General features: G+C 30.1%; 1 protein-coding gene across 3 annotated transcripts in view; it reads left to right on the top strand.

Moving 5' to 3' along the window:
- LOC149878084 (fibrocystin-L-like) overlaps nucleotides 1-25,846 on the top strand; it is a 48,688-nt gene that overhangs the window by 16,552 nt on the left and 6,290 nt on the right. For all 3 annotated transcript variants that reach the window (XM_090072477.1, XM_090072478.1, XM_090072479.1), the window contains 23 exons: nucleotides 1,009-1,522; nucleotides 1,657-1,721; nucleotides 2,361-2,613; nucleotides 2,696-4,687; nucleotides 4,920-5,888; nucleotides 6,110-6,353; nucleotides 8,561-8,755; nucleotides 9,048-10,991; nucleotides 11,098-11,335; nucleotides 11,884-12,054; nucleotides 12,270-12,425; nucleotides 12,641-12,824; nucleotides 13,948-14,207; nucleotides 15,738-15,918; nucleotides 16,401-16,609; nucleotides 16,834-17,089; nucleotides 22,070-22,272; nucleotides 22,629-22,805; nucleotides 23,090-23,144; nucleotides 23,227-23,388; nucleotides 23,840-25,070; nucleotides 25,181-25,367; nucleotides 25,671-25,846. The exon at nucleotides 25,671-25,846 is cut by the window's right edge and continues 389 nt beyond it. In XM_090072477.1, coding sequence (XP_089928603.1) covers nucleotides 1,009-1,522; nucleotides 1,657-1,721; nucleotides 2,361-2,613; nucleotides 2,696-4,687; nucleotides 4,920-5,888; nucleotides 6,110-6,353; nucleotides 8,561-8,755; nucleotides 9,048-10,991; nucleotides 11,098-11,335; nucleotides 11,884-12,054; nucleotides 12,270-12,425; nucleotides 12,641-12,824; nucleotides 13,948-14,207; nucleotides 15,738-15,918; nucleotides 16,401-16,609; nucleotides 16,834-17,089; nucleotides 22,070-22,272; nucleotides 22,629-22,805; nucleotides 23,090-23,144; nucleotides 23,227-23,388; nucleotides 23,840-25,070; nucleotides 25,181-25,367; nucleotides 25,671-25,846 — 10,022 coding nt within the window. The remainder of the gene's footprint in view (nucleotides 1-1,008; nucleotides 1,523-1,656; nucleotides 1,722-2,360; nucleotides 2,614-2,695; nucleotides 4,688-4,919; nucleotides 5,889-6,109; nucleotides 6,354-8,560; nucleotides 8,756-9,047; nucleotides 10,992-11,097; nucleotides 11,336-11,883; nucleotides 12,055-12,269; nucleotides 12,426-12,640; nucleotides 12,825-13,947; nucleotides 14,208-15,737; nucleotides 15,919-16,400; nucleotides 16,610-16,833; nucleotides 17,090-22,069; nucleotides 22,273-22,628; nucleotides 22,806-23,089; nucleotides 23,145-23,226; nucleotides 23,389-23,839; nucleotides 25,071-25,180; nucleotides 25,368-25,670) is intronic.

The following is a 25,846-nucleotide window of genomic DNA, read 5'->3' as shown; positions in this document are numbered from 1 at the left end:
ATTTTTACTGAGATGCAGATTTTGTTGATCATTTATAGTGTTACGAATGCTGTAATTTATATTTACCCTTTTTGGTAATAATTATCAGTGTTTCAGAATCATTATATAACTATTGAAACTAAAGAAAGAAATAGTGAAATGCATGTTTATTTATTTTTTCCCAAACTATGCAATTTCTTCCTTGTAAATTTAATTTGAATGAGTCTTCTTATATGTGCGAACTGATAATTATTATTACACTAACATGTAACCAATTAATATTTTAATTGATCACCAAAATGTTATCCTCACTTAGGAGTTATTCTGACTATTTGATGACCAATTAAAGATGCCTTAACAGTAGCTAGTATTTGAGCTCTATTGTTGTTAAGTTGTTCCTTTTCTGATTATGCAGTTCTCAATATAATCAATCAAAAATAATTTGCCAAGTTTGATTAATTGCCTCTAAATTATGCCCCAACAGATTCTTATTTCATATAACTGAAATTCAGGTGAAATGGCGGCAAATCTTTCCCATAAATTGAAATGACTCATCAATTATGCCTTAACAGTAGTTAGCTGCTGTTAGCTGAATGAAAATTTCAATGATATATCTTTTACAAAAGCCAAAATTTTGACTATTGTGTGTTTCTAAATCTTCTAACACAACATTTCCTGGTTTGCAAAAAAGTTTAAAAAAGATTTATTGAGCAAATAAAGCAGCTAAATTAGATTCTTTCAAAAAGTTGATGTTTATTATGTTTAATAAACATAAACAACAAAATATTTTAAAAATAATTTGTAGTTTCACACTTAGAAAGTGTTATTGGCTTTTTTTTGAACAGTTCAAGTCCCAGAATATTTAGAATTAGTTACATGTAATAATACTTAACCTAATTTTGATTGCAAAACTTCATCCCCCGTTATCAAATTTTTTAGCAGGTTTGGTTATTTTCTTAAATAAGTCCTTATAATTAAAGGATCAAAATGGCAATAATTTTTTTTTAACATACATAGTTTTAATTTTAGCTTATCGTTAATGGAAATAAAGCTATTGGAGGCTCATTTACATTCAACTCTTCATTGAATCCAAAAATCAGCAGTGTTTCACCTCTTCATATATATGATGATATAATCATATTGAACGGATCGAACTTAAAAGCTGAAAATGGAGAGAATACTTTGGTTACAATCAATAATCGTAGCTGTGAAATAATATCGTTGTCATCAACCATTATAAAATGCCGTCCTCCTCCACTGAATTTGTCAGTTGAACTTAGAGTATTTGTGCCTGGTGCTGGTTCTGTATTGCAGAGATTGGTTGTTAACCTAAAGCTCTCTGGTTTTACCCCTACAACTGGATCCTATTTTGGTGGAACACTAATCACATTGAATGGGCAAGGATTTGGGGAAAATGCTTCTGATGTTAAAGTTCTTTTCCAAAATAAAACTTGTGCTGTGCAAAGTTGCACAGACAACAAAATCACTTGCATTACATCTCCTGCCTCAAATACATTTTATGTCGACAACTCTGGCAGAGGAGGTAAGTTTTTTTTTTTAAAAAAAAGTCTCAGCATAATTTAAAATTTACTTTTAATTAAAATGTCAGATAATTTTTGTTTTTATTGTTTTATATGTATATATGAAATTTAATAGACAAAAATATGTATTTTTTAGAATTTGGAACTGGTACTGCCTGGAGCAAGAATACTATATATATCAATGAAGGAGACTCAATTATGGTTTGTTTGTAATTCAATAGTTAAAACATTATAAAGTTCAAGTTGTCCCAAAATAATATAGCACTAAGTTGTAATATCATCTAGTAATATCTTTATACCTTATGGTAATACCTTAACATGTGAAGATATTTTATTAATTTGCTGATATGTAATTATATTTTCTTATTATCAATGTAAAGGTAATTAAGTTAATGTTCAGTTAATGTTAAGTTAATGCTAACATTTTAGTTGCACAGTTGCACACCATTTGACTGGAGATGGAATTTTGTTTCGAGCCCTGTGCTCACTTTTCTTTTTTTTTTTTTGAATCCTGACTTAAATATTCATTAAATTTTCTTTGTGAACACTTAAATATTCTTTAAGTTTTGAACTCTTTTTGAATTTTTCTTGAACTTTTCTTAAACTCTTTAGCCTTTTTAAGAATCGCCTGTAAATAGTAATAGTTTGTTAAGTAAGAGTCTAGATCCCAAGAGTCTAGAGAATCTAAATGCCAAGGTATAGCAAAATACAAAGTTTGTACAAAAGTATAAACCTGTTTGTTGTTATGCCTTGGGATTTAAGGTGATTATTCTTGTACTTATGTTTGTTTATTTATTTAAAAGTACCTTTCTTGAGGTAAATAAAATATTGCATATTTAGTACTCATGGGGTTCAAATCCTGACTCAAATTACATGATTTCTGTTATACGATACTCTGCTGAAAATCCTAGCTCTAAAGAGCAATTTTGTCCACCTAGCAATACAGGAAGTTACACAGTGACTTTTTCAACTAATGGAACATTTATAGTTTCAAGCGGAAAGTATATCAAAAATAATGATGCAGAATTCCAAGAAATGGTTGTAGTTTCAAAGTTATTGCAGATTCAGGCTGATTTATCATTATCAGTTAAAGGTTAAATTTAGTTTTATGATAAAGTTTTCTTTAATTTTAATTGATTTTTAAACGATATTTAAATGATTTGTTTAAATTTAAGGTGTTGATGTCCCACTATCTTCCGGGAATGTGCGAAAGCGTAGAGAAAATCCCTCAACATTTTCTTTTGATGTGGAACTAACTCCAATAGTTCAAAGAATTGAATATGAATCCTGTAAAACAATTAGGATTGCAGGAACAGGTTTCAGTGATACTATTGAACAAATTAATGTAACTTTTGGAAATTTAGTGTGCGTGATTAAAAATGCATCTCAAACAGAGATTTTTTGCAGCATGAATCTGGATGAAACTCTACCAACAGCTGTCATGCTACCAATTGTGGTTTATGTTGAAGGTAAGGGGTTTGCACATGTCGAAATTATGAAGGAAGAAGACCAATCAATTTTTTGCTTCCCTGAACTGGAAAGTATAGCACCAGGTTTTGGGTCAGTTGCTGGTGGTACTAAAGTTCTTATCAATGGTTTCAATTTAGACTTACCAACCACCCACATTTATATTAATTACAACAATTTATTGAATTGTAGCTTTTTGTCTCAATCATTTTTTACATATTTGTGTACCATGCCTCCTTTAATATCTTCTGGATCAATATCAAATGCAATGATTTCAGTTTGTGATGATGCGGAGCAAGCAGATCAATGTTTTAACAAGCCCACTCTAAATTTTGTTTATCAGCTAAGTGCTACTCCAGAAATACTTTCTGTTGATCCTAAAGTTATTCAAAACTCTAATGCAACTATTCAAATCTCTGGGAAAAAGTTTGGCGATGTGTCTAGTGTTACTGTGCAGATTGGACCCTCCAAATGTAATATTATTAGTTTGACCACTCAAAATGACATGCAAGCAATAACATGTACTGTCAGTTTACCTGCAGGTGTTCATATTGTGGGTGTGTCACATTTAGCTTACGGCAACTCATTAAATTCAGCAAGTCTTAACATTACCAGTATTCCCACATTTAATAGCATTATGCCAAACAACGGCAGCATAAATGGATATACAGTTGCTGTAATAAAAGGGAATGGTTTTTGTGCAGATTTGGTTGTTAAGTTTGACACAGCTGTTGCAACTATTCGAAACAAATCCATTGATGAGCTCACTGTAGTATCTCCTCCACATTCTGCTGGAACTGTAAAAGTTTATTTGTATTGCAGAGGAATTTTACTTGTTAGCGGGTCTTTTGTTTACTCTTTATTGTCAACTCCCACATTAAATAGTTTTGTACCTAGCTTTGGAAAGGGGGATGATGAACTAACACTTAATGTTACTTTTAAAACTACGTTGTTAGATAGCTTAACTGCTTTTGTGGGAGTTGATAGTTTTAAGGTGACAGCTGTAAATTCCGGACTTGTAAAACTTGTTTTACCAATGCATGCTGCTGGTCCCGTGTCTGTTCAGGTGTTGGTGCCTCAACTCGGATTATCAAATACCCTTCAGTTTGCATATTTACTAGAGATTACAAATGTAAGTGTTTTAGAGAGTGGTTATGGAGGTGGACATTTTGTTGATATCTTAGGAAATGGTTACAGCAATACAAGTAAGGTCTTTATATGTAACAATTCTTGCACTCAAATTAGCTTTATATCAACGCAACAGCTAACCTGCAGAATCCCTCCTTATACTTACTCTTTTGCTACCATTACTGAATGTAGTATTTTAGTGACAAACAATCAAAACACTAATGCTACTTATGGTCAAAAGTATGTTTATAGAGCATCTCTTACTTCCTCTTTGACCAGTATTTCACCAAGTAGAGGAGGAACTGGTGGAGGCGTCTTTTTGACCATTTCTGGTGTTAGCTTTGATTTGACTTCCCAGGTAACCATTGCTGGTGTTAGTTGTCCAATAAGTAATATATCAAGTTCTGAAATTGTTTGTCGTACTGGAGCTTCAAGTAGAACTGTACAAAACGCTTTAGTAGAGGTTTTTAACGCTAAAAGTGGCTTATCTTTAGTGGGGAATGTTAGTTTTTCATATATAGATGTTTGGAGCTCAAGATTTACATGGGGAGGAAATGATCCACCAGTTGAAGGTGAGATATGTAATTGATTTAAAATAAAAGTATCTTTGTTTAGTTTTTTTTTTTTTTTTTTTTTTTTTTAAGGAAAATATTTTGGTGTATTAGGTATTTATGGTTGTGTTTCATGAAAATATTTTACACTTTGATAAAAGACATTCCTAACATTATTTATCTCCAAATCGTTATCCAAATGTGTGCTATCTTTTCTTCATGCGTGCAGTTATATTTTTTTGTTTTTTTTCAGGTGATTATGTTGTTATACAAAACGGTCAAACAATGTTGCTTGATCAAAGTACTCCAGTGCTGAAAGTGTTGTTAATAAAAAATGCCACGCTAATTTTTGACGAGAAAGACATAGAGTTGCATGCTGAAAATATTTTAATAGTTGAAAACGGTACGTTTTTAGTTGGTTCTGCAGACCAACCGTTTCAACATAATGCTGTAATTGAGCTTCATGGGCATGTTAGATCTGAAGAGCTGCCTGTTTATGGGGCAAAGTCATTGAGTTTGCGTGAAGGTTACCTTGGCTTGTATGGAAAGCATGTTATGAATACGTGGTCACGGATTGCTCACACTCTGTATCCTGGAGCTACTAGAATGGAACTTGTTTTTGAAGTTCCTGATTGGCAAGTAGGAGATGAAATTGTTATTGCAGCCACAGGAAGAAGTATCAGAGAAAATGAAGTTCTTATAATAACAGCAGTTAATGGTAGGTTTGTTGACTTCAGCCCTCCTCTGCTGTACATGCATATTTCAATTGCGCAAACAATTGAAGGGAGGTATATAGAAACACGAGCTGAAGTTGGTTTACTATCCAGAAATGTTATTGTTCGTGGTTCAGTAAACGATGAGTGGAATGATGTAATCCAAAACTGTCCTGCTGAGTTCGATCCAGGCCAGTTTGCTACACAAAGGTGTTTTGATGGTAGATATGGTGAAGAGAAAGGCAGCGATCAGTTTGGAGTACAAATCATGGTACATTCAAATCAGATGAGTCAAGGAAAAGCAGTTGCCCATTTTCATTACATTGAGGTTACCCATGCAGGTCAAGCTTTCCGTTTAGGTCGATATCCTATTCATTTCCATTTGGAGGGTGATGTGCATGGCTCTTATGTAAAAGGTTGTGCCATTCATCGAAGCTTCAATCGAGCTGTAACCATGCATGGTGTAAATAATTTAGTGGTGGAAAGGAATGTTATATATGATATTCTTGGTATTATTTTTAATTCATAATAGAAAATATTTATACAAACTATCTATATGATTAGTTTCAATTTATAAAAATTGAAAGTAAATAAGTTTTAACGAATTTTAAAGTAAAACTGATAATGATATTTAGAACATCTTTTCATTTTCTTCTTCTTTGTTTTTTTTAAATCTTTAAGTTATGAAAAGTAATAAAGTTAACACTTGAAAAACTCCATACTTACTTAGGTAATGCTTACTTTATGGAAGATGGAATAGAAACAGGAAATATAATTCGCTACAACCTTGCTATATTTGTAAAGCCGTCAAGTTCGACATTGAATGTTGATGTGACTCCAGCAGCATACTGGGTAACTAATGCTAACAACACAGTTTCTCACAACGCTGCTGCTGGTGGAAGTCATTTAGGATTCTGGTATCAAATGTTTGAACATCCAGATGGTCCCTCTTTTACAAGTACAGTTTGCCCAAGGTTGTGAGATTTTTTTTTTTTTACATAAGTCTTTTAAGTTACCAAATACCAAATTTTTAAATAATTTTGTACAGCTATTCACGAAAGTTTAAACGATTACAGAATTTTAAGATCTAACCGTCGGTTTTTCTTGAATAAAAATCTAACGAAAATAGATATCAAAATACTTTTTAATCCAATTTGGTAAATAGGTTATTTGTTAATAGAATAAAAAAAAGTGGGCTTCGACTCATCACTGTTTACTCAGAAATTTCATTAAAAGGCAGGTGATACAAATTAAGAGGTGTCAAAAAAGTTTAAACGATTTTATTTAGGATTAATTATTTGCTAATTAATTGATAAATCCAGTGCGAAATTTTTTTTTTTATTTTCAAATAAAGTCAGAATGAGTAGTTTACAATTAAAAATTCATCACAACATCATCAGGCAGCTTTAATTCATTAAAAATCAACTTGAAATATTGTAAAATTCAAATTAATTTCAATTGCGTGCAAATGGATCAAAAATCAGTTTCTATTGAGATCAAGTGGCAAGTTATTGGTATGGCGAGGACAAAAAATCACACAAACGTTCATATAGGCAAATTACTTCACGTTTCTAAATCTTGCGTTTGAAAAACCATCAAAACCTGGGAACTTATCAAGGATGTCTCTGACATGCCGCGTACAAGGAGACCATCCAAACTCAGCAACTGTGACAAAAGTGATATATTCAGAATGAGCAGAGAAAACCCCTGACCCAGCTACAAAAAGCTAGCACAAATCTTCAATGAGTCAAAAAATAATACCTTAATAATACCTTTGTCCAACAATGTTCGTCTCAGAGAGCTCGTGAGACGAACATTGTTGGACAAAGGTATTGGAACGTAAACAACTGCTAGCAAACCTATTCTTTCAATCGCGGATAAACGTAAACGACGAGTGTGGTCCAAAGAAAGGCTGGACTGGTCTGTAGAACAGTGGGCAAAAGTTATTTGGAGAAGCTAATTTTCAAGTCGTAAACCACAAGGGAGAATCTATGTCAAAAGATTTGCAACTGAGAAATATTCAGACAAGTTTTTGCAACATCGTTGACAAGGTGGTGGAGGTTCGGTTGGCATCTGGGGATGCTTTTCTCACAAAGCTATAGGCTTCTGTGAGCTGTACAAATCCCAAATTATTTAATACACCTACAAGAACACATTGGAAACGTGTTTAGTTCCAACAATCAGACACTTGTATGGCAAAAGCAAGCAATTCATCTTTCAACAAGACGGGGCTTTAGCTCACACAGCTCACTCAATCAAAGAATATTTTTTGAAAAAAAAGTTCAATGTGATGCTGTGGTGTCCTAGATCACCAGATCTCAACCCAATTGAAAATATTTGGTCATGGATCAACAATCAACTGACATACCATGAAGTTCAATCAACTCAGCATTTGAAACAACATTTGAATGAGTACTGGCCGAAGGTACCTCGCGTGATGTGCATGAAATTAGTTGAATCAATGCATAAACGAGTTTATCTTTGCTATAAAAGCAAAGGAGGACACTTTAAATATTAATTTTGCTTTTTTTTTTCAATTTTTGTTCGAATGCTTCAACTCGTTTAATCTTTTGTGCTTCTTATTTTTCCTATATGATTTTTTGTAATTGTTTTTTTCTAACTAAATATTAGAATTTTTATAATATGTTCATATTTATTTTAAAGCTAATTACTTTTCCTTTAATAAATAAAAAAAACTAATTTGATATCATTTTACAGCTTTTTTTTATTAAACAAAAACCAAACATACTTGATAAAAATTCTGCACTCGTTTAAAATTTCATGAATAGCTGTATAAAAAATTTTAAAGATAAAATACCCTAAATTTTTTGCAAGATTTGTTCATCTAATTACACTTATTTTCATTTAATTAAACTTCAATTAAACTTATTTTTTTTACTTCTTGCAAAAAAATTATTGCAGAGCTATTACAATAAGCTGATAGTAGTATCTCTGCTATACGTTTTGTCTCAGAATTTAGTGTAGAGATAGTGCAATAAATTTAGTTATTATTGTATTGTAGTTGTTATTGTGTACTATAAATTTCCACAAACATTACTTTTTAGTAAATTTACATCCATTAAATTGTTTTTTTTATTTAAATTAATTTTTTTTTTGTATAAAAGTTTTTGTAAAACCATTTATATTTTAATTTATCACTATGAATCTATGTTCTTTAAAGAAAAGTTCCAATGCTTGAGTTCAAAAACAATAGCGCCCACACCATGGGCCGCTTTGGTTTGTGGATATTCCCTATTTATCATCCGAGTAAAACAGGAGGGTGCAATGACGAAAGTCATGAACCAGCAAATTTTGTTGATTTTCTTACATGGCACAATGAGAAAGGAGCAGAGTGTGTAGAATGTGGAGCAATAAGGTAGTTTTATAAAATTGTTTTTTATTTTGCATTGGTATTTGTATAAGTTTCATCTTTTTTTTAACCATTTTTTATACTTTAAAATTTTTAATAATTAAGCTCTTTTAAGCATAAAACTTTAATTATTTGTAATATAAAATTTATCGCTTTATTCAAAAGATACAGCCTCTTCATTCAACTGCATTAATGGCAATAAGACCTTGTTTGCAATCACCGCAATCTCCAACTTTTCTATTTTTTTCATTTTTTTATTTTCTTATTTTTTTTTTAAAAGAAATTTTTTTATTTCAAGATTTCAAAACTTTGTTATTCTTGATAATGGAGACTCAGGCATTGAATGGGCAGATTCATCCTCTCGAAATGTTCCTTGGGGTTATCCCATGGTAAATAATTCCTTAATTATTGGTCACTCTCAATTGTCTGACCTTCAAAAAGCACAAGATCGACTTAATGATTCTCTATGTACCCTCAATGGTATAAAGCTTCCATTTTCCCATCGTCTTACTGTTAGCAATGTAAAGTTTGTAAATTTTGATAGAAATTGTGTTGCATTAGGAACATGTGCACACTGCAAGGTATTTGATGGTGGTGCTATTTCTCGTTATAATGGAGTTTATTTTAACAATGTGACAAATAAAGTCTCTTTTCCATTTGAATCAGCATCATGGTTGAATGACCTTGATGGAAGTTTATCAGGATTTGCTGGTGGAGGTGTGATTCCTTATACCAATATTTTGGACTCTGGACGATGCACTTTAGATGACTCTGTATCTTTTGGTGTTCCTGGAGCCATATGCTCAAGTGGAAAGTTTGCTCGTGTTGCTTTCAATCAGCTTCAACCATCATCCATAAATGAAAAAGATGCACTTTTTACTAGACAAGTTGGTTACCAAGCTCGAAAAAAGCGTTCTGTTGGCACTAGTAATGTAGCTGTTGTCCATTGGCGTAAAAAATCTGTAAGTCATCCTGAGGGTTACACAGTTTTGTTGGAAGTTGGTGAAAAGTATATGCTTTCATTTGTAAATTCAACTCAGTTCACTAATATTTCCTACACAATGGACATTTATGAACTTCAGCCAAACAACTACATCTATCTATCTCATGTGTTTATGCAAGAGCCTGATTATTTTATAACAACAAATGTTCTCAAAAACAATACAAACACATTTCCTGTTGCTGCTAATTTTGATCATGGAAGTTGGTTTTACGATAACAGTTCTAAAGGTCTTACATATCTTATTGAAAGTGAGGCTACTAATGATCCTAACGCGCCTCCAACTAAGCACATTGGTTTCCAGGTTTATAGGTGTTATTTTAACAAATGTATTGTGCCAACACTTCCTCCTCAAGTAACCGGAGCTCCAGGAACTGCTATGAATTGGAGCAATATTCAAACATGGAGCGGAGTAACGCAAGAGTACGGAGGCTACAATGGTGTTTTACCAAAAGATGGAGACACAGTGATGATTCGTAAATACCAATATGTGGTTGTTGATCAAAAAGCATACATTCCCATCATGGACCGCTTGTACATATATGGAACCCTTGAGTTAGATATGCAACGAGATCATGTAATCCGTGCAAACATCATCATTATTTCAGATCAAGGTAAATTAATAATTGGCCGTCCAGATCGTCCGTTTCCAGCCAATCATTCTGTTCTTATAAGTTTAAGAGGCGATCAAAAAACACAAGATCTGCCATTGCCTAATGGGCCTAATCTCGGCTCAAAAGCTCTAGGAGTCTTTGGTACCTTGTGGATGTATGGAAATCCTCATAAAGTGCACTGGACCAGTTTAAGTGAGAGCATGGAAAAAAACGCTCAGTTTTTGCGTGTTGTAGATGAAACAGACTGGGTAGTTGGAGATGAAATAGTGGTCACGACATCAACATTTGAGCCTCGTCAAGCAGAGAAGTTTACAATTGTGGGAGTGTATGAAAATGGTAAAAGGTTCAAAGTGAATTCAACCTCTCAATACCTTCATTCTGCCTCAGTGCATTATATTCGCGGTCGAAATTTTAGCATGAGTGCCAAAGTGGGATTATTATCAAGAAACATTGTAATTGAAGGCGCAAACTATCCTGTGGGATCAGTAACAAACGATGGGTTTGGCGGTCGAGTTTTGGTTGGTAGGTATACACAAGATGGCGTGACATCAATCGGTAAAGCAAGCATATCAGAAGTAGAGTTTAAAAGTTGCGGTCAACTTGGGTATACAGATTCCTATGATCCTAGGTGAGTGTCTTTTTAAAAAGACAAAGATGTTTCAAAAATATCTGTTATTAAAATATTTGCAGAAGCATTTAAAATTTGTTTTTTAATTTTGCATTTTTTCTTCTAGATATTCTTTAGCATTTTTGAATATTGATGATGTAACAGCGGAAAATCCATCATTTGTTAAAGGATCTTCATTCCATGACGGCTACAACATGGGAATCGGAGTTTATGGGACAAATAATTTGATCATATCAGACAATGTTATCCATCACACTGTCGGACCTGGAATCGATTTGCAAGGAAGAAATAACAGCATCATAAAAAACCTTGTGACCTTGTCACTTGCTGAAGGAACTTTTATGGTGAATTTCTTTCTTATAATATTTATTTTTCAATAATTTTCAATCATTGATAAAAGAACTTACAAGATTTGTTTGAATGAAATTATGAGAAATATTTCAAAATCTACACTTGGGGGAGGGGGAAACAACCTAGATTCATATTCCTTATTTTCCATGTTTGTTTTGCTTAGATTTAATTTTTCATGAATTTTAGAGAAGGTCTTAATCATAATTTTTCTTGTTTCAATGTTTTTCATAAATTTTATTCTAAAATAAAATCTGCATCCAAATGAATGTTTAAACAATCGTGTATTTGAATCTTTATAATGCTAAGTCAACATCTGTAATTACACACAGTTCTTGTCTATGCCCACAATTTAACAATTGAGCTTGATATCTTGATGATTCAACTTTTGTTTAATTCTTGTACATATACGTTTTTCTGCAAAGTATGCTTTTGTAATTTTTCCTTTACGCTAATTTTATAGAAAATGCTTTTTTAATGTTGTTATTTGGCAATGGTAGTAATAGCCTTTATATTTTTATTTTTATATGAAATTAATTTTTAGGTTAAGACATACCAGTTTGACATGAAATGGCCAGGAGCAATTCAGGTTCAAGATGCAGACAATTATACCATGTATGGAAATTGTATTGCTGGAAGTGAGAAGAATGGTTTGATTACTAATGGTGTGGATTGCAATGATAATAAAGCAATTGTTCGCATACACAGTAATGAGGTAATGATTTTATCTCACAATGTATGATGACTAAACTAGTAGTGATTTAAAAATCAATATAGTTCTAATCTTCCATATTGTTCTAAAATCACTACTTATTTACTAACATTAATTTTTCTAAATTCGCACATGATGATGGAAAAATGTCATTTCTTGACTCTTTTTTAAATAAGATATAGTTACAATGATTGATATTCAATGGTTCAAATTTTTAGATCCACTCTACTCTTCATGGAATTCATTTTATGGGACCAACAACCTATTGCTGGAAGATTGAAGATTTTTTAATCTGGAAAAACTTTGACTATGGAGTTTTTTCATGGCCTAATCAGCCGATTGTTGTTAAAAATTGTATTATTGCTGATAATAAGGTAAGATGTTTATTTTCTTTATTTTATTTGTTGCTTATCTTGTTTATTCTTTTTTACTTATAATTTTTTGCTATTTTTAATTCGTTAGGACAGCTATCATATAATGCATGTGTAAAAGTGATTGTCTGTCTCTTCATTTACTTCCCTTATTTTCTTTGAAAAAGTTTGTAGATAATATTTAAACACGTATAAGTGAATGATTGTAATACTTGCAGATTGGTTTAAGTTTGAATGTATTTGGCCCTGATCCTGTTTTACACTTATCATTAAACAACTTTGTGAAAGTACAAAACTCACTCTTGATTGGAAGAACAACAAATTTTGGTTGTAATGAAGATGATGTGATTCCATATCACTCAACATTTTATCCAGAAAGAAGATCGCCTCGAGTTCCAGGAGGTATTTTGATGCTATTTTGGTCATAAAGGCTCTCTAATTGAGGTTTTCTTATGATATTAGGTGTAAAGTAGTGTTGTTACAACTTTGAAATTATTCAACTGTCAATTAAATTGATTGATTTATCTTTCAAAGTCGACCAAAATCAACTAATACATTTTTAAAATCAACTAAAACTCGATTTTGTCGATATATTTGAATAAAAATTTTATTTTAATCATGAACTTTAATGTTGCCCGACAATTTAGTTTTTAGATGCTATGAAAGAAATAGAACTTTAAGGGAGTAAACAAAAAAACTAGGTTGTATGTAATACTGTTATAAAAACACATGCTGTTTTTATATCAAGAGCATTTTCTTTTTTCAATTTTAATTCATCTAATCTATTAGATGAATTTAAATCAAATAAACAAACAAAATAAAATGGAAATTACAATTACAAAGTAAAGAAAAAAAATGTAGATGGGCATTTTATATCATTTTTCACAACAATTAAAGAAAAATATTTCATTAATAAAAACAGTGGCGTAGATAGATGAGGGCAGATAAAAAGATTTATAAATTTTTTTTGCATTCTTAACTGAGTACCATAACACATTACTTAATTTTTTTTTCTTAAAAAGCATCAACTGGTTACTATGATAAGAAAAAGGAAACATCAACGAAGTGGTGCTACATACAGTAAGCTAAGAGTTAAGTTAATGTGATTCAGCAAATAAGGTTTAATGGTCCGATATTTTGGTTGAATTGAAAAAACAGCTATGACTGATATTCTTATGCATGGCTCAATCTTTATAAATAATTTATCTTTACAAGATAAACTACTTATAAAGATATCTTTTTACTCATTGGTCAACATCATAACAATGTTAAAGGTTGAAAAAATTAACTCCAATGAAAAAATAGAAATAAGGATGTTAGGATGATTACCCAAATAAATCGACTTTTAGTCAATTGATAAGAAACCCATAGTCGATTAAATTGACTATTTGAATTTTCAATGTTGACTTACTTAGACTTTTGACTAGTAGAATTTTAGTCGAAGTCTATAACGACACAAATGTAAAGGTTAATGCTTTATTTGTGAATTTTTGAATATTTCTTTTAATTAACTTTTCATTAAAAGGTGGCAATACAGGAATATATGCTTCTATATTCTCGAAAACCTCATCACCTGGTCCTCCAAAACCATTTGAAGATCCTATGACATATCCTGCTATTAAAGGAATCATGCAAATTGAAAATGTATCTTTTATTTCATTTCAATCTACTTGTGGTACATCAAAACGAGACTTTATATGGAGAACAAATAGTTTTTATGGTGATATTATTCATCCCACTGAATTAAAAAATTCAACATTGGTTAATGTTGAATTCAATAGTCAGGTACTCATTTGATGTGTATTTTAGGTAATCATTTTGATATCTTTGTTTAGTATAAATTATAAACTGTTTAATATAAAGTACAAAATATTTAGTGTAAAATAAAAATTATACCATATAGGTAGAAAATAGTGAGTATACTTTTGTTTTGATGTGTGTTAACCAATATTAAGTTCATCTAGAGATATTACTGGTATTACCACAATATTACCAATATTATGGTAATACCAATAATATCTCTAGATAAGCTTACAACTTGAATTTCCTCTTTCTTCATTTTTCGTATTTAAAGGCATTAACTCAAGGTAGTACAAAACTAGTTAAAGCTTAAAAATAATTTTTAAATGAACAAAAAATAAGCTTAGATTTAATTTTGTTAATCGATGAAATGTTCTTGTAAAGAAGTGTTCTATATCATGGTGATAAGTTTGTTGGAGAATATGAGAATGGTAAATCATATTCAGGAGATACCATTTTTATGTCGGTTGATACCATATCTTAGTTTTTGTCCTTCCTTTTTTTTTTGTAATTTTTTTTTTTTTCAAATTTTCACTGTGTTTCAACAAAGTTGATCTTAGTCTTTTAACAAAATAATTTGTTCTAGAAATTAACTCCTCACTTTCTTTCTTTGCTTTGTTTTATATCATTTATGTCTTTAACAAAGATTTGATGTGTTTTCATGTCAACCATAAATCTTACTTTTTATACATTTAAAAGCCTTTAGTTTTTCTTTACATCTGGAATAAAAATTGCTATTAATTTAATTTGATCCTGAGTTACTCAAGAAATTAATTATAGCTTTAAAAAAAGTATGAAATAACTCTGCTTATGTAAAGTATAAGCATGAAGTTTTATAAAGAATCACTTTTGGATGGCTAATGACATTTGTGGTAATTTTATACTATGTGCAAAACTTTTACCCAAATTCTATTAAACTCAGTATTCTATTAAATGCTGCACCAGTTCAACTCCTTTCTTCACCTTCACTTCATTAGCTTTAGTAAGGTACTGGCAAAATAGTAAGTTAGAAAGTTATTTAAAGCTTTATTGAGGGTAATAAAGATAATAGTAAATTAAAAAATAACAAAAATATATGTAACAAAAGGCATAAACTAATATATAACTAATAATTTGTAGGGTTATCCACAAAACCATACTAAAAAATTTAAGCTTGCAGAATTATTGAAAGTTAATTATTTCATTTAACTACATCTAAGAAAGGTTTTAAGTTGTTTTCCAGAAAATAATTTTGTGAACTCATAACTTTGATCATATTGAATGCTGTCCATGGAATGTCATACCCCAGCATTTAAATACATAATTTAGAAAATATTTGATAAAAAAATGTTTGAAACCATCAAGTCAACCTGGTTTTTTGTTTGTTTTTTTCTGAGATTTTCTCTTTGAAGATATTTTGCTTTATCATAATCTATTATTTTTAGAAAGTAAATGTATATTATGTAAGCATTGATTTAATAATTAACTAGTTATGTCTGCTTAGTTCCTATTTTTTAATTTTTGAAAATCTTTCAGATTTTCCATGACACACCATCAACCCAGTGGATCAATCCATCAGATTGCGTCGATATGGACTGTGATGCTCGTCGGAAAGCACTTGTGACTGATCTTGATGGTACTTTCTTTGGCAGCCCCTTGGATTCGATGATTTCAAAATCAGAATATCAGTGGGATGGCGATCGAGTGTTTGGTTTAGGTTTGTAATATAAATTTATTCCAATGTTTGTTAACAACATTTGTTAAAAAAATTTTTTGTTTCTATTTTTGAAACTGTTGTCTTATATTGCTAATCTTTTAAATTTCTTTTCTTCTATAAAAATTTTTGAGAATTCTTTTAAAGGCTCTTTAAACTTATTCATTTCTCTTAAGGGCTCTTTAAACATTTATTTTTTATTATAAATTCATTTCTCTTAAGGGCTCTTAACATATCTTTTTTTATGTAGAGGATAATGCTTATGATGTTACTTTATTTGTATATTTCTTATTTGAAATGAATTATAAATTGAATGTTTAAAAAAACCATGTAGATGAGTTGAATATTAAGAGTTCTTTAAATACAAAGATTTCATTAACCAGTTGCAATTTGGTTAGAGAAGCCTTTATATATAAAGAACTTGTTAAATAAGTGACATTGTATAACAAATATTGTGATGTCTGTAAGTAATTTTATCTTTTTAGGTAACTATCGCATTCCGAAAACTCTACTAACAAATCCAGATAATGGATCACGTTATGATGCTAACCAACTTTTTCCTAACAAAGGAATCTATCGTGATAATTGCATATTTATAGTTGAATGGGGAGCATATTTTTGTAGAAAAACTGTTTACAAAATGTTTATAATAGAAAGTTTAGATGCTGATACTGAGAAGCGAAGACTCTCGCCGGTGTGTAAAAGGCCTTGCTTTGTGGCAAATTATTATATTTTTTAATGTAGTTGCATTTAGTTTTGAAAGAATTGATTTAAAATTTCTTTTTAATTTTGAACAAAAATGTTTTATTTTTATGAATTTAAATAAAAAGTTTTATGGGCCTTAAATTGACTTTAGGCGTTAACAAAGTTGTTTTATTTTATGGGTTTTTAAAGTTTGCATTTATGTCTTAATTGCAGGTTGCATTAGCTACTGATGGCTTTATTGATTTAATTAATGGTCCCCAAGACCATGGGTGGTGTCATGGCTATACATGCCAGCAAAGATTATCAACTTTCAATGCAATTGTTGCGACAGCAAAAGTATATGAATTACATTTTACTTCATACAATCCAATAACCACCAGACTACAGTTACTAAACAGTGGACTTAAGGATGTGATTATTGTCAAAATATACTATGCGAAACGTCAGCGACTTGATGTCACTGTGGGAGGTAATTTATATGATACTGATCTTTTATGTAGATAAAAGTTGATGAAAATGAACAATCAACTTAAAAAATTCCTTTTTGTTTCTAAGATTAAGCAATATAATGCTAATAAAAATTATATCGATGTTTATGAATAAAGTTCTAAAAAACCTGAAAATCCAAAATGAATTACTCTTTAAGTACCTACTACTCAAGAAGTTTATAGCATAGTAGTATTTATCAGCTTGAAATTATTGATTGGCAACCATCTTTATTTTATGTTAAAAGGTTAATAGTTTTCATTTCAAAACATTCTCACTTTCTCATTTCTCAAGCACTGGCTTAATAAATCCTTATTGCTTTTTTAAATAATAGGTCTTTAAAATGATTTAGCAAAAAATAGTTTTAATCAAAATTTAGTTTGGTTCTTATTAGCTGACCAATATTAAATAAGAAAACTATTGTTAGAGAGGCAGGACAAGCAAATATAATGGTACTTAATGTAATAATAAAAGCTTATTTTAAAGTTTCACTTTTAACATCAATAGATTTAAGTCAGAAGTTAGAGACCTCTTTTTTAAATCACAAGAAACCTCTTTTTTCAGTCAGCTTTCTTTTGTATTTGTTCTTTTTTTTGAAAAAAAAAATACTTATGGGTAAAGAAAATTTAACCTTTTAAGTTAATTTTCTTGATAGTCATTTGTTCTAAGACTTGAGGGATCAAACTCATGGTAGCACTGTTATGATCTTTTTGTTGTTAGATATAAAATAAATGTTAATTAAACATTTTTGTTATGCACAGATAAACATGAGAGATTAACTCTTATAAAGTTGACTATTGCTACCAAAAAAATTAATAATAAATGTCAATATCAATAAAAGTTAAATTAATTTGATAAATAATTCTGATATTTTAAGAGTTGTTGGTAATTTAGATGTACAGCACTCTGCAAAAGGAAGTGGCACGTAATTTTAGTCTTACAGCTTTTTTTGCTAAATATACTTTTGTAAATTACATTAATGCCATAAAATAATCACTATAAAAAAAAAGTTCAATTTTCTTCAGTAAGGATTTTAGTATGAGAATTTGTTTATTTACTTAATTTAAAGTTAAAAATATTCTTCATTTTAAAAAGCGATATTTTGTAATCCTCAATAAATAAATTTAAAAAAAAAAGGGGGGGGGGGGGGAGTTGCAAAAGTGCACTAACGCCAAAAATCATAAAAATAATACTACAAAAGTATATAAACAATATCAAAATTATAATATAGAAATGATATCAAATTAATATAAATATGTTTAAAAAAAAAAAAAAAAATGTAAATTCAATATAAATGTAACAAATTATCAACTTAAATATGCAATGTTGACAATTTATTTTTTAGATGCTAAGAAAAAAATAGAACTTTAAGAGAGTAAACAAAAAAACTAGGCGGTATATAATAAACTAGGCGGTAAATAAAAAACTAGGCGGTATATAATACTATATGCCAAGCTATATGCTCATTTTTATTGTTGCAGTAGAAATGAGAATTTTCTTTCACTATCTGCTTCCTAAAAATTTTTTTTTGTTCTTTTTATTTAAAAAAACAACTGATAACTGAAAAAGTCAAAGAAATAACCGTTCGAATTAAAAAAAAAGCTAAATCATGACGGCTATAAATGCCACTAGTAATCAAAGTAAATACTACTCGTTATCAAAATTCTAAAGACCATTAAGAAAATTTGTTTGGCGTATAATAGCACATGGTTTTGCTATATCAAGAACATTTTCTTTGTTCAATTTTAATTCATCTAATTATTATAATCTATTAGATGAAGTAAAATCAAATAAACAAAGAAAATAAAGCAGAAATTACAATCACAAAGTAAAGAGAAAAAAAATGTAGATGTTAAAATACTATTATAATAGCTGATAAAAGTTAAATAAAAGTTGAGGTTGGCTTACTAAAATATGTAACTATTGTATAATTACAGTATAATACATAAAATTGCATATATGCTTAATAACAGTATCAACTTATTATACATAGCTTTAATATTATATAAACAACAGTTCGTAGAAGATATTTAATTAGTTTTTTTTTTTTTTTTTTTTTTTCTAATTTAACAAAAAGTCAATTTTTTTATTTGTTGAATGTTTTAAAATTAGTTCTTGTTTTTTTATTGAAAAAAAAAACAGCAATTTATTTAAATGAAGTGCTGAGAATTTCTTTATTAAATAAAAATTATTGCTTTATAGCAACAACGTTGTTTTTAAAAGTCGAAACTGATTAAAAAGTTGACTGAAACCAATTTTTTCATAAAGTAGAAATTTTTGTTTTACACCAACTGTAAGCTGTAGTCAAAAATAAGTCATTAAAAAGTTCACTGTAAAACAAAAAAGTCATTAAAAAGTTCACTGAAACAATGTGGATAATAAAAAGAGTCTGGTTGCTCTAAGTAGATAAAAAGAGTCTGTGGATAAGTAGATAAAAGTAGATAAAAAGAGTCTGTGGATAAGTAGATAAAAGTAGATAAAAAGAGTCTGTGGATAAGTAGATAAAAGTAGATAAAAAGAGTCTGTGGATAAGTAGATAAAAGTAGATAAAAAGAGTCTGTGGATAAGTAGATAAAAGTAGATAAAAAGAGTCTGTGGATAAGTAGATAAAAGTAGATAAAAAGAGTCTGTGGATAAGTAGATAAAAGTAGATAAAAAGAGTCTGTGGATAAGTAGATAAAAGTAGATAAAAAGAGTCTGTGGATAAGTAGATAAAAGTAGATAAAAAGAGTCTGTGGATAAAAAGAGTCTGGTTGCTCTAAGTAGATGTGATGAGCAATTTTTAAAAGTTACTCCTTTGTGCAATTGTAAAAAAGTCAATGTAAAAGATGCTGAAGACCTAAAAAAGGTAAAAGGTATAATAGTACATTCTTCAACAGTCAGAAAATCTTTGATATTTTTGTGTATCAAAAATGCTAAAAATAAATTTTGCGAAGGAAAATTGGAAAAGTTGAAAAAGGTGCTGTGCACTGACAAAGTCAAGTTTTAAATATTCAGAAACAATTGATAGCAATTGATGTTGTTTTTTAAGCAGACAACTAATAAAGTACTTATCAAACCATGCTTAAAAGCTGCTATAAAGTTGGTGGTGTTAGTATATTAGTTTGGGGTTATATTTCTGGTGAAAGGTTTAGTGATTTGGTGAAATTAGAGGCAAAATTGACAGGGCAAAAGTATAGACAAATTTTAATGAATCATGCTGTGTCTTCAGGACTTAAATTAATTGAGGATAAGTTTATCTTACAGCAATGTAATGTTCGAAAGCACATTTCTAAGACTGTTAAACTTTAAAGGAGGTGTGCTTCAAACAATGGCTCCCTCTAAGCCCAGTTTTAAATATTATCAAGCACATTTGGTATTATCTAGATAGAAAAAAGACTGAAAGGTGTTCAAAGAATGTGAATGAAAAATGATAAATGAAGTTATTAAAAAATTAAAAATTAAAGGCAGTCATGATAAATAAATATATATGTTAATATAGTTAAATGGTAAATGTGTATCATAATAGTAATTATTTTTTTGTTGTTGCCTAAAACATTAATAACATAGAAGTATGTATTCATAAAACATAAACAAAGTTTGCACCTTTTTTAAATCTTTTTTATAAAAAAATATTGAAGTACTTTTTTTCTTACTGTAACTCACATTAAAATAGATATCAAGCATTAAAATATATCTTATATATATGTTAGATCAAACGTTAAAACCTAAGTAGCAATAGCTACAACATTTTCATAGTTTTAAAAATTTGAAGGTCTGAAAAAAAGAATTAAAACATTCTTGTTTAAATGTTATTCACTATAGTCATTTACTTAACTGAAGAAGCCGCATCAGGTTGGGATATTTTCTTTTTTTAAAATAGTTTCATGTGTATAATGCTCAAAAATCCAATCATATTGCATCAACCACTTTATGTGCGTGTTGTTAACAGAACAGATAAAAAGTTTTTGATTTTTTACTTTAATAAATCTTGATTAGTTTTCAAGGATTTAACACATTGGCTATGGAAGACCTGGCAGTAGTCTTTCTTAAAATACAGTGAGAAAATGGAATCATACTTTTAATCTTAGTTTTTGAAACCAATGATGTGGAGTTTCTATATTCACCGAATTGTAAAAATATACTTGTGAGAAAGTGTAGTTGTCATTCATAGCCAACATGTTAAAAAAACAATAGTCCTATTTATGAAAAATCTTAAAATTGAAAAGAGCGCTCTAATTTTATAATTTTTATAATTTGCAATTATTACTAAGAGTAATAGATCTCATATAAATAAAGGTAAAAAGAAATGCTTTGAAAAATTGGGTGGAATGTTTCTGAAAGGCTAAAAGTGGTAAGGAAAAAAAAGTAAAAGACAGAAATAATTATTTTTGATCAATTTATGAATGCAACCACATGACAAGCAATTATGGCTCAAGATAAAAAAATAATTTGAAAAACAGCCGTATACTTTTTAAATTTTATATCAAACCGATGTACAAGAAACAACCTTTAGGAAAAAAAAAAAAAGTTAAATAACTGAGCTTTGAGACCTTTAAAAAATATTTTTTTATTGATCAAGTAAATTGGTTCAACCATTATATATTATCTTGAGGACCTAAAGCACATCATGTTTGATGATGAAGGCTTTCATAACATTCACATGCTTATGGCTGCATGCCACCAAAAAAATATATAGCATTAATCATCTAGCAATATGATGAAAAGATAATTGCTAGATAATAGAATTTCTCCATAAAGTATTAGTTTTTCATTGATTTTGTTATTATTTATTGTAAAAACTCAGATAAGGTTTCGGCAATTTTCTCTAAAGATTCTCTGATTTTGCCATTAGGAGAATGAATTAGGAAAATTGAATTTAATCAATTTATATACTTCATTGAAATCATATACTAAAGATGATACTATTTTATTGTTTTTGCTTTTCAACTTTTTTTAGAATTGCATTTAATTTTTTTGGCAGGTGTTTTAGTCAACCCAAACAATGCATTCTATCAAAATCAAAAGTATGTTACCATGCCAAAGGATCCCTCTAATCCTCTTAAATATGTTCCTACTCTCACAGATAATCATGGCAGCAATTGGTTTGACACTGATACGCATCTTTTATGGGTGGTATTAAGGGGAAATAACTCTTTAGATATAAATATGGCACCAGTTATTCAAGTAAGTTGTTTTCTCTGTTGCTTTCTTTTTCCAGATTGTTACCAGTTTTAATTACTGCATAAATAGTAGTTATTTGCATAAATGTTAATTACATGCATAAATTTTAATTTATGTAAATTCTAATGATATTTATACATTTTAATTATTTTTATAAACTTTATCTTCATAAATTTTAAATAACTACATCTTAGTTAACATAAAACAAAAAGAAACCGTCTTTAAATAGTTGAATAGTAACTTTACTATTAATACTTCTAATACTTATTCTCATAAAATGTCCAAACAAATATATTTGAGCAACTTAGTTTTTTATTGCAAATGTTTTATATTAAAGAATGATAACTTTTTCTTTTCAGTTAAGCATGGGTATTACGCCTATGCGCGATGTAGGCCTACAAGAGTTTTTTGAAACAAATCTCATCCAAAATTTGGCTGACCTTTTGAAAATTGATGTATCAAAAATTAGAATCATGAGTGTTGTTGCAGCGACCAAGAGAAAGCGAAGGGCTACTGCTACACCACTTGATGTCTCGGTTTGTTTGATTTTTTATTTCTTTTTTGTTTTTTTGCCTGACAACAAAATTAGGTTTCAATTAAGTTTTAGACTACAAACCTTTTGATAAGATTAAATCTAAAAAAAGATAATTCAATGTGAAGCATCAAACAAAATAAAGTTCAACTTCTTTTTATGTTGTTGTAGGTAGGAACAGTAAACAAAATCTGTATAGTTAGTAAAGTAAAAAAGTAGTCGGTAAATGAAAGCGAATGTATGTTTATTTATTGCATGTTTCTTAATGCATTTTTATGTGTTTTTCAGTTTGAGATTGGCAACCCTCCAAATTCCACCAACTCTACATCAGCCAATTCTACAGGTTACTTCTTTTAAGATTGCAGTGCTATTCAATTATTTAAGTTTGAGTTTATTTTAAGTGTTACTCTTATTTTGTTCTACAGCTTCAGCAATTCAAGAGGTCACTCAATTGGCTGCAGTTATTGTAGAAAGCTCTCAAACTGGAAAACTTTCTCAGGCACTTAATGTTAGTGTGGATGCTATTAGTGTTGTTCATCCGCAGCCATTGCCAGTAGCTGCTCCACCAATATCAATGGAAGAAGCAGGTAATTTATATGCAATCAGCTTTTAAAACAGTTTGATAAAATAAATTAAATTTCCACATTGTTTGTTATAATACCAAAAAAGTCATAAAACTATTTGCTTTTCTTTTTTTTAAAACTTGTTTACATTTTTGTTACATAATTACATAATTTTTACATAATTTTTTTTTAATTTGGTTACATTTTTGCAACAAAAGCTTTTATAATTTTTTTTCAATTATTAAATTTTTAAAAACAGTTTTTAACTGATTTCCACATTGTTTGTTATAATACCAAATCATAAAACTATTTGCTTTTCTTTTTTTTAAAACTTGTTTACATTTTTGCAACAGAATCTTTTATGATTTTTTAAGAAAGTTAAATTTTTGAAAACAGTTCTTAACACAGCATCTTTGAATGAAAGTTACGTTGTTTTGTTTCTGAACATGGTTTAATAATAAAATGTAATTTTTAGCAATGGTCACTGGTAACCTAACATATTCACAACAGCAAGTACTGCAAGATCTTTCTAACAATCAAATCAGCGTTGAGTATTTGATTCCTAAAACACTAATGTTGATCAATTCACCAAGTTCTGGAAGTAACGAGACAGTGCCATTTAAAGTCCAGCCACAGTTTAGGCTGTACGACTATGCCAACAGATGGGTTGAAAATGTTGGAACTAAACTTTTGCCGTGGAAAATAACTGCTAGTTTAGTGAAAGGTTTCGGAGATCCCAACGCACAATTAATAGGAAACACTACAGTGTCTTTTGACAATGGGATCGCTGCTTTTTCTGATCTTGCAATAACTCATAGCGGTTCTGGTTATCGTATTTTCTACAAGGTTACATATCCTGTTAATCTTTCGTTTTCAATAGAGCATGGTAACTATCTGATTCGTGAGAGGATGCTTGGCGTGCGTTATATTGCTACAATGAATGCATCTGGCGCATCTATCCCTTTCCCTGTTCAACCTGCAGTCTTTATTTTTGATAAGTATACCGGAGAAGAATTGAAAAGCCTCAGTTGGAAAGGACAGCAGTGGACAATAAAAGCTTCCATTGCAACCTCTCAATACCCCAACAACACGGTAATTGGAGTTGCCGATATTACAAATGGGTCGCGAGCCTTCAAATCTCTCAACATCAGCAAAAGTGGTTTGAATTACAAGCTCAGACTAAGCATCGGTGTTTTTCCAAACTCAAGTTATGTTTTTGATGAGTTTGTTACAAATTCGTTTAATGTTTTGGAGCGCAATTTTAGCTACAACGTTAAAACTTCTCCAGCAAACTGCAACGACACTGTTGTTTGCGGTCAACAACCGCAAGTGGAGGTTTGGAACGTAATACCACCTGGACCGGCAGAATATGTGAAATGGGACAGTGTATGGTATGCGGAAGCATATTTGTGCAGGAACTCAAACACATTGCAGGGAACAGTAAGGCGTGAAGTTGCCAGCAACGGAGTGGTTCAGTTTACAGACTTGAAGTTTCAAAAAAACGAAACTAATGTGAAGCTCTGTTTCAGATTTTTGAAAGACTCTAACAGTACTCTACAATATTCCAACACCACGATTGATTCTGGGTCTTTTACAGTTGCAAAAAGATTGTTTTATTTGAAGCTTTCCAACCAGCTCACAGATGTCACTGAAACACTTCCCTTTAAACAGTCACCAGTGGTGGTGGTCATGGATGCAGGAACAAGGTATCAAATCTTTTAACCTAATGTTTTCCTATTTGTTTTCCTAGTTTAATGCATTAACTATGTGAATGTGTTTATAAGTTTGTAATAAGAGTTTTTCACTTTTGTATCAGCCTGCCAGCAGTCCCTTTATATGAAAATTGGGTGATCACTGCATCTTTAGTAAACAATGGTGAAGCTTTATTACTCGGTAATGTCAACCAGATTGTTCAAAATGCAAGTGCAGTTTTTAGCAATTTGTCTATATCCTTGTATGGATCTAACATGCAACTGAAGTTTAAAAGTAACTTTGGACAGGAGGTAAACAAACCAAACATATTTTTAAATGTTTTTCTGTTACTATTTGTATTGAATATTTCACACAATCTTTTTAAAATGAAAAAAGGCAATTTTTTTTTTCAGATTTAGCAAATGGTTCAGTTCACACGTTTTTGTTCCTGCTCTGTGTAATTCTAGCCTAATTCCTGATAAATATTTTTTCATTAACAATGGATATAGTGCTTAAAATAGTAAATTAGTGGGAATTATTATTTGTGAAAAAAAAAATCTGCTACCATTTGCTTTTACAAACAAAAAAGTTTTACAAAACTTTTATTCTTAAAGGTTCTCTCTGCCCCGTTTGAAGTTAAGTACAAGAATGATAACCCACCAAAGTTTACATCGGAGTCACCAGATCAATTAGATATCTTGGAAAACTCTCCTGTCAACACTTTAGTTGGTAAGTTCGTTGCCATTGATTCAGATATCCATGGCCAGTCCAATGTATCATATAAAATAAA

This window comes from Hydra viridissima, unplaced genomic scaffold, assembly GCF_058129835.1.
Source record: "Hydra viridissima isolate aposymbiotic clone 2 unplaced genomic scaffold, HvirCarnegie_v1 scaffold_15, whole genome shotgun sequence".
Classification (NCBI taxonomy): Eukaryota; Metazoa; Cnidaria; class Hydrozoa; order Anthoathecata; family Hydridae; genus Hydra; species Hydra viridissima.
The sequence above is the reverse complement of the archived record's forward strand: the minus strand, read 5'-3'. Positions and strand labels throughout refer to the sequence as shown.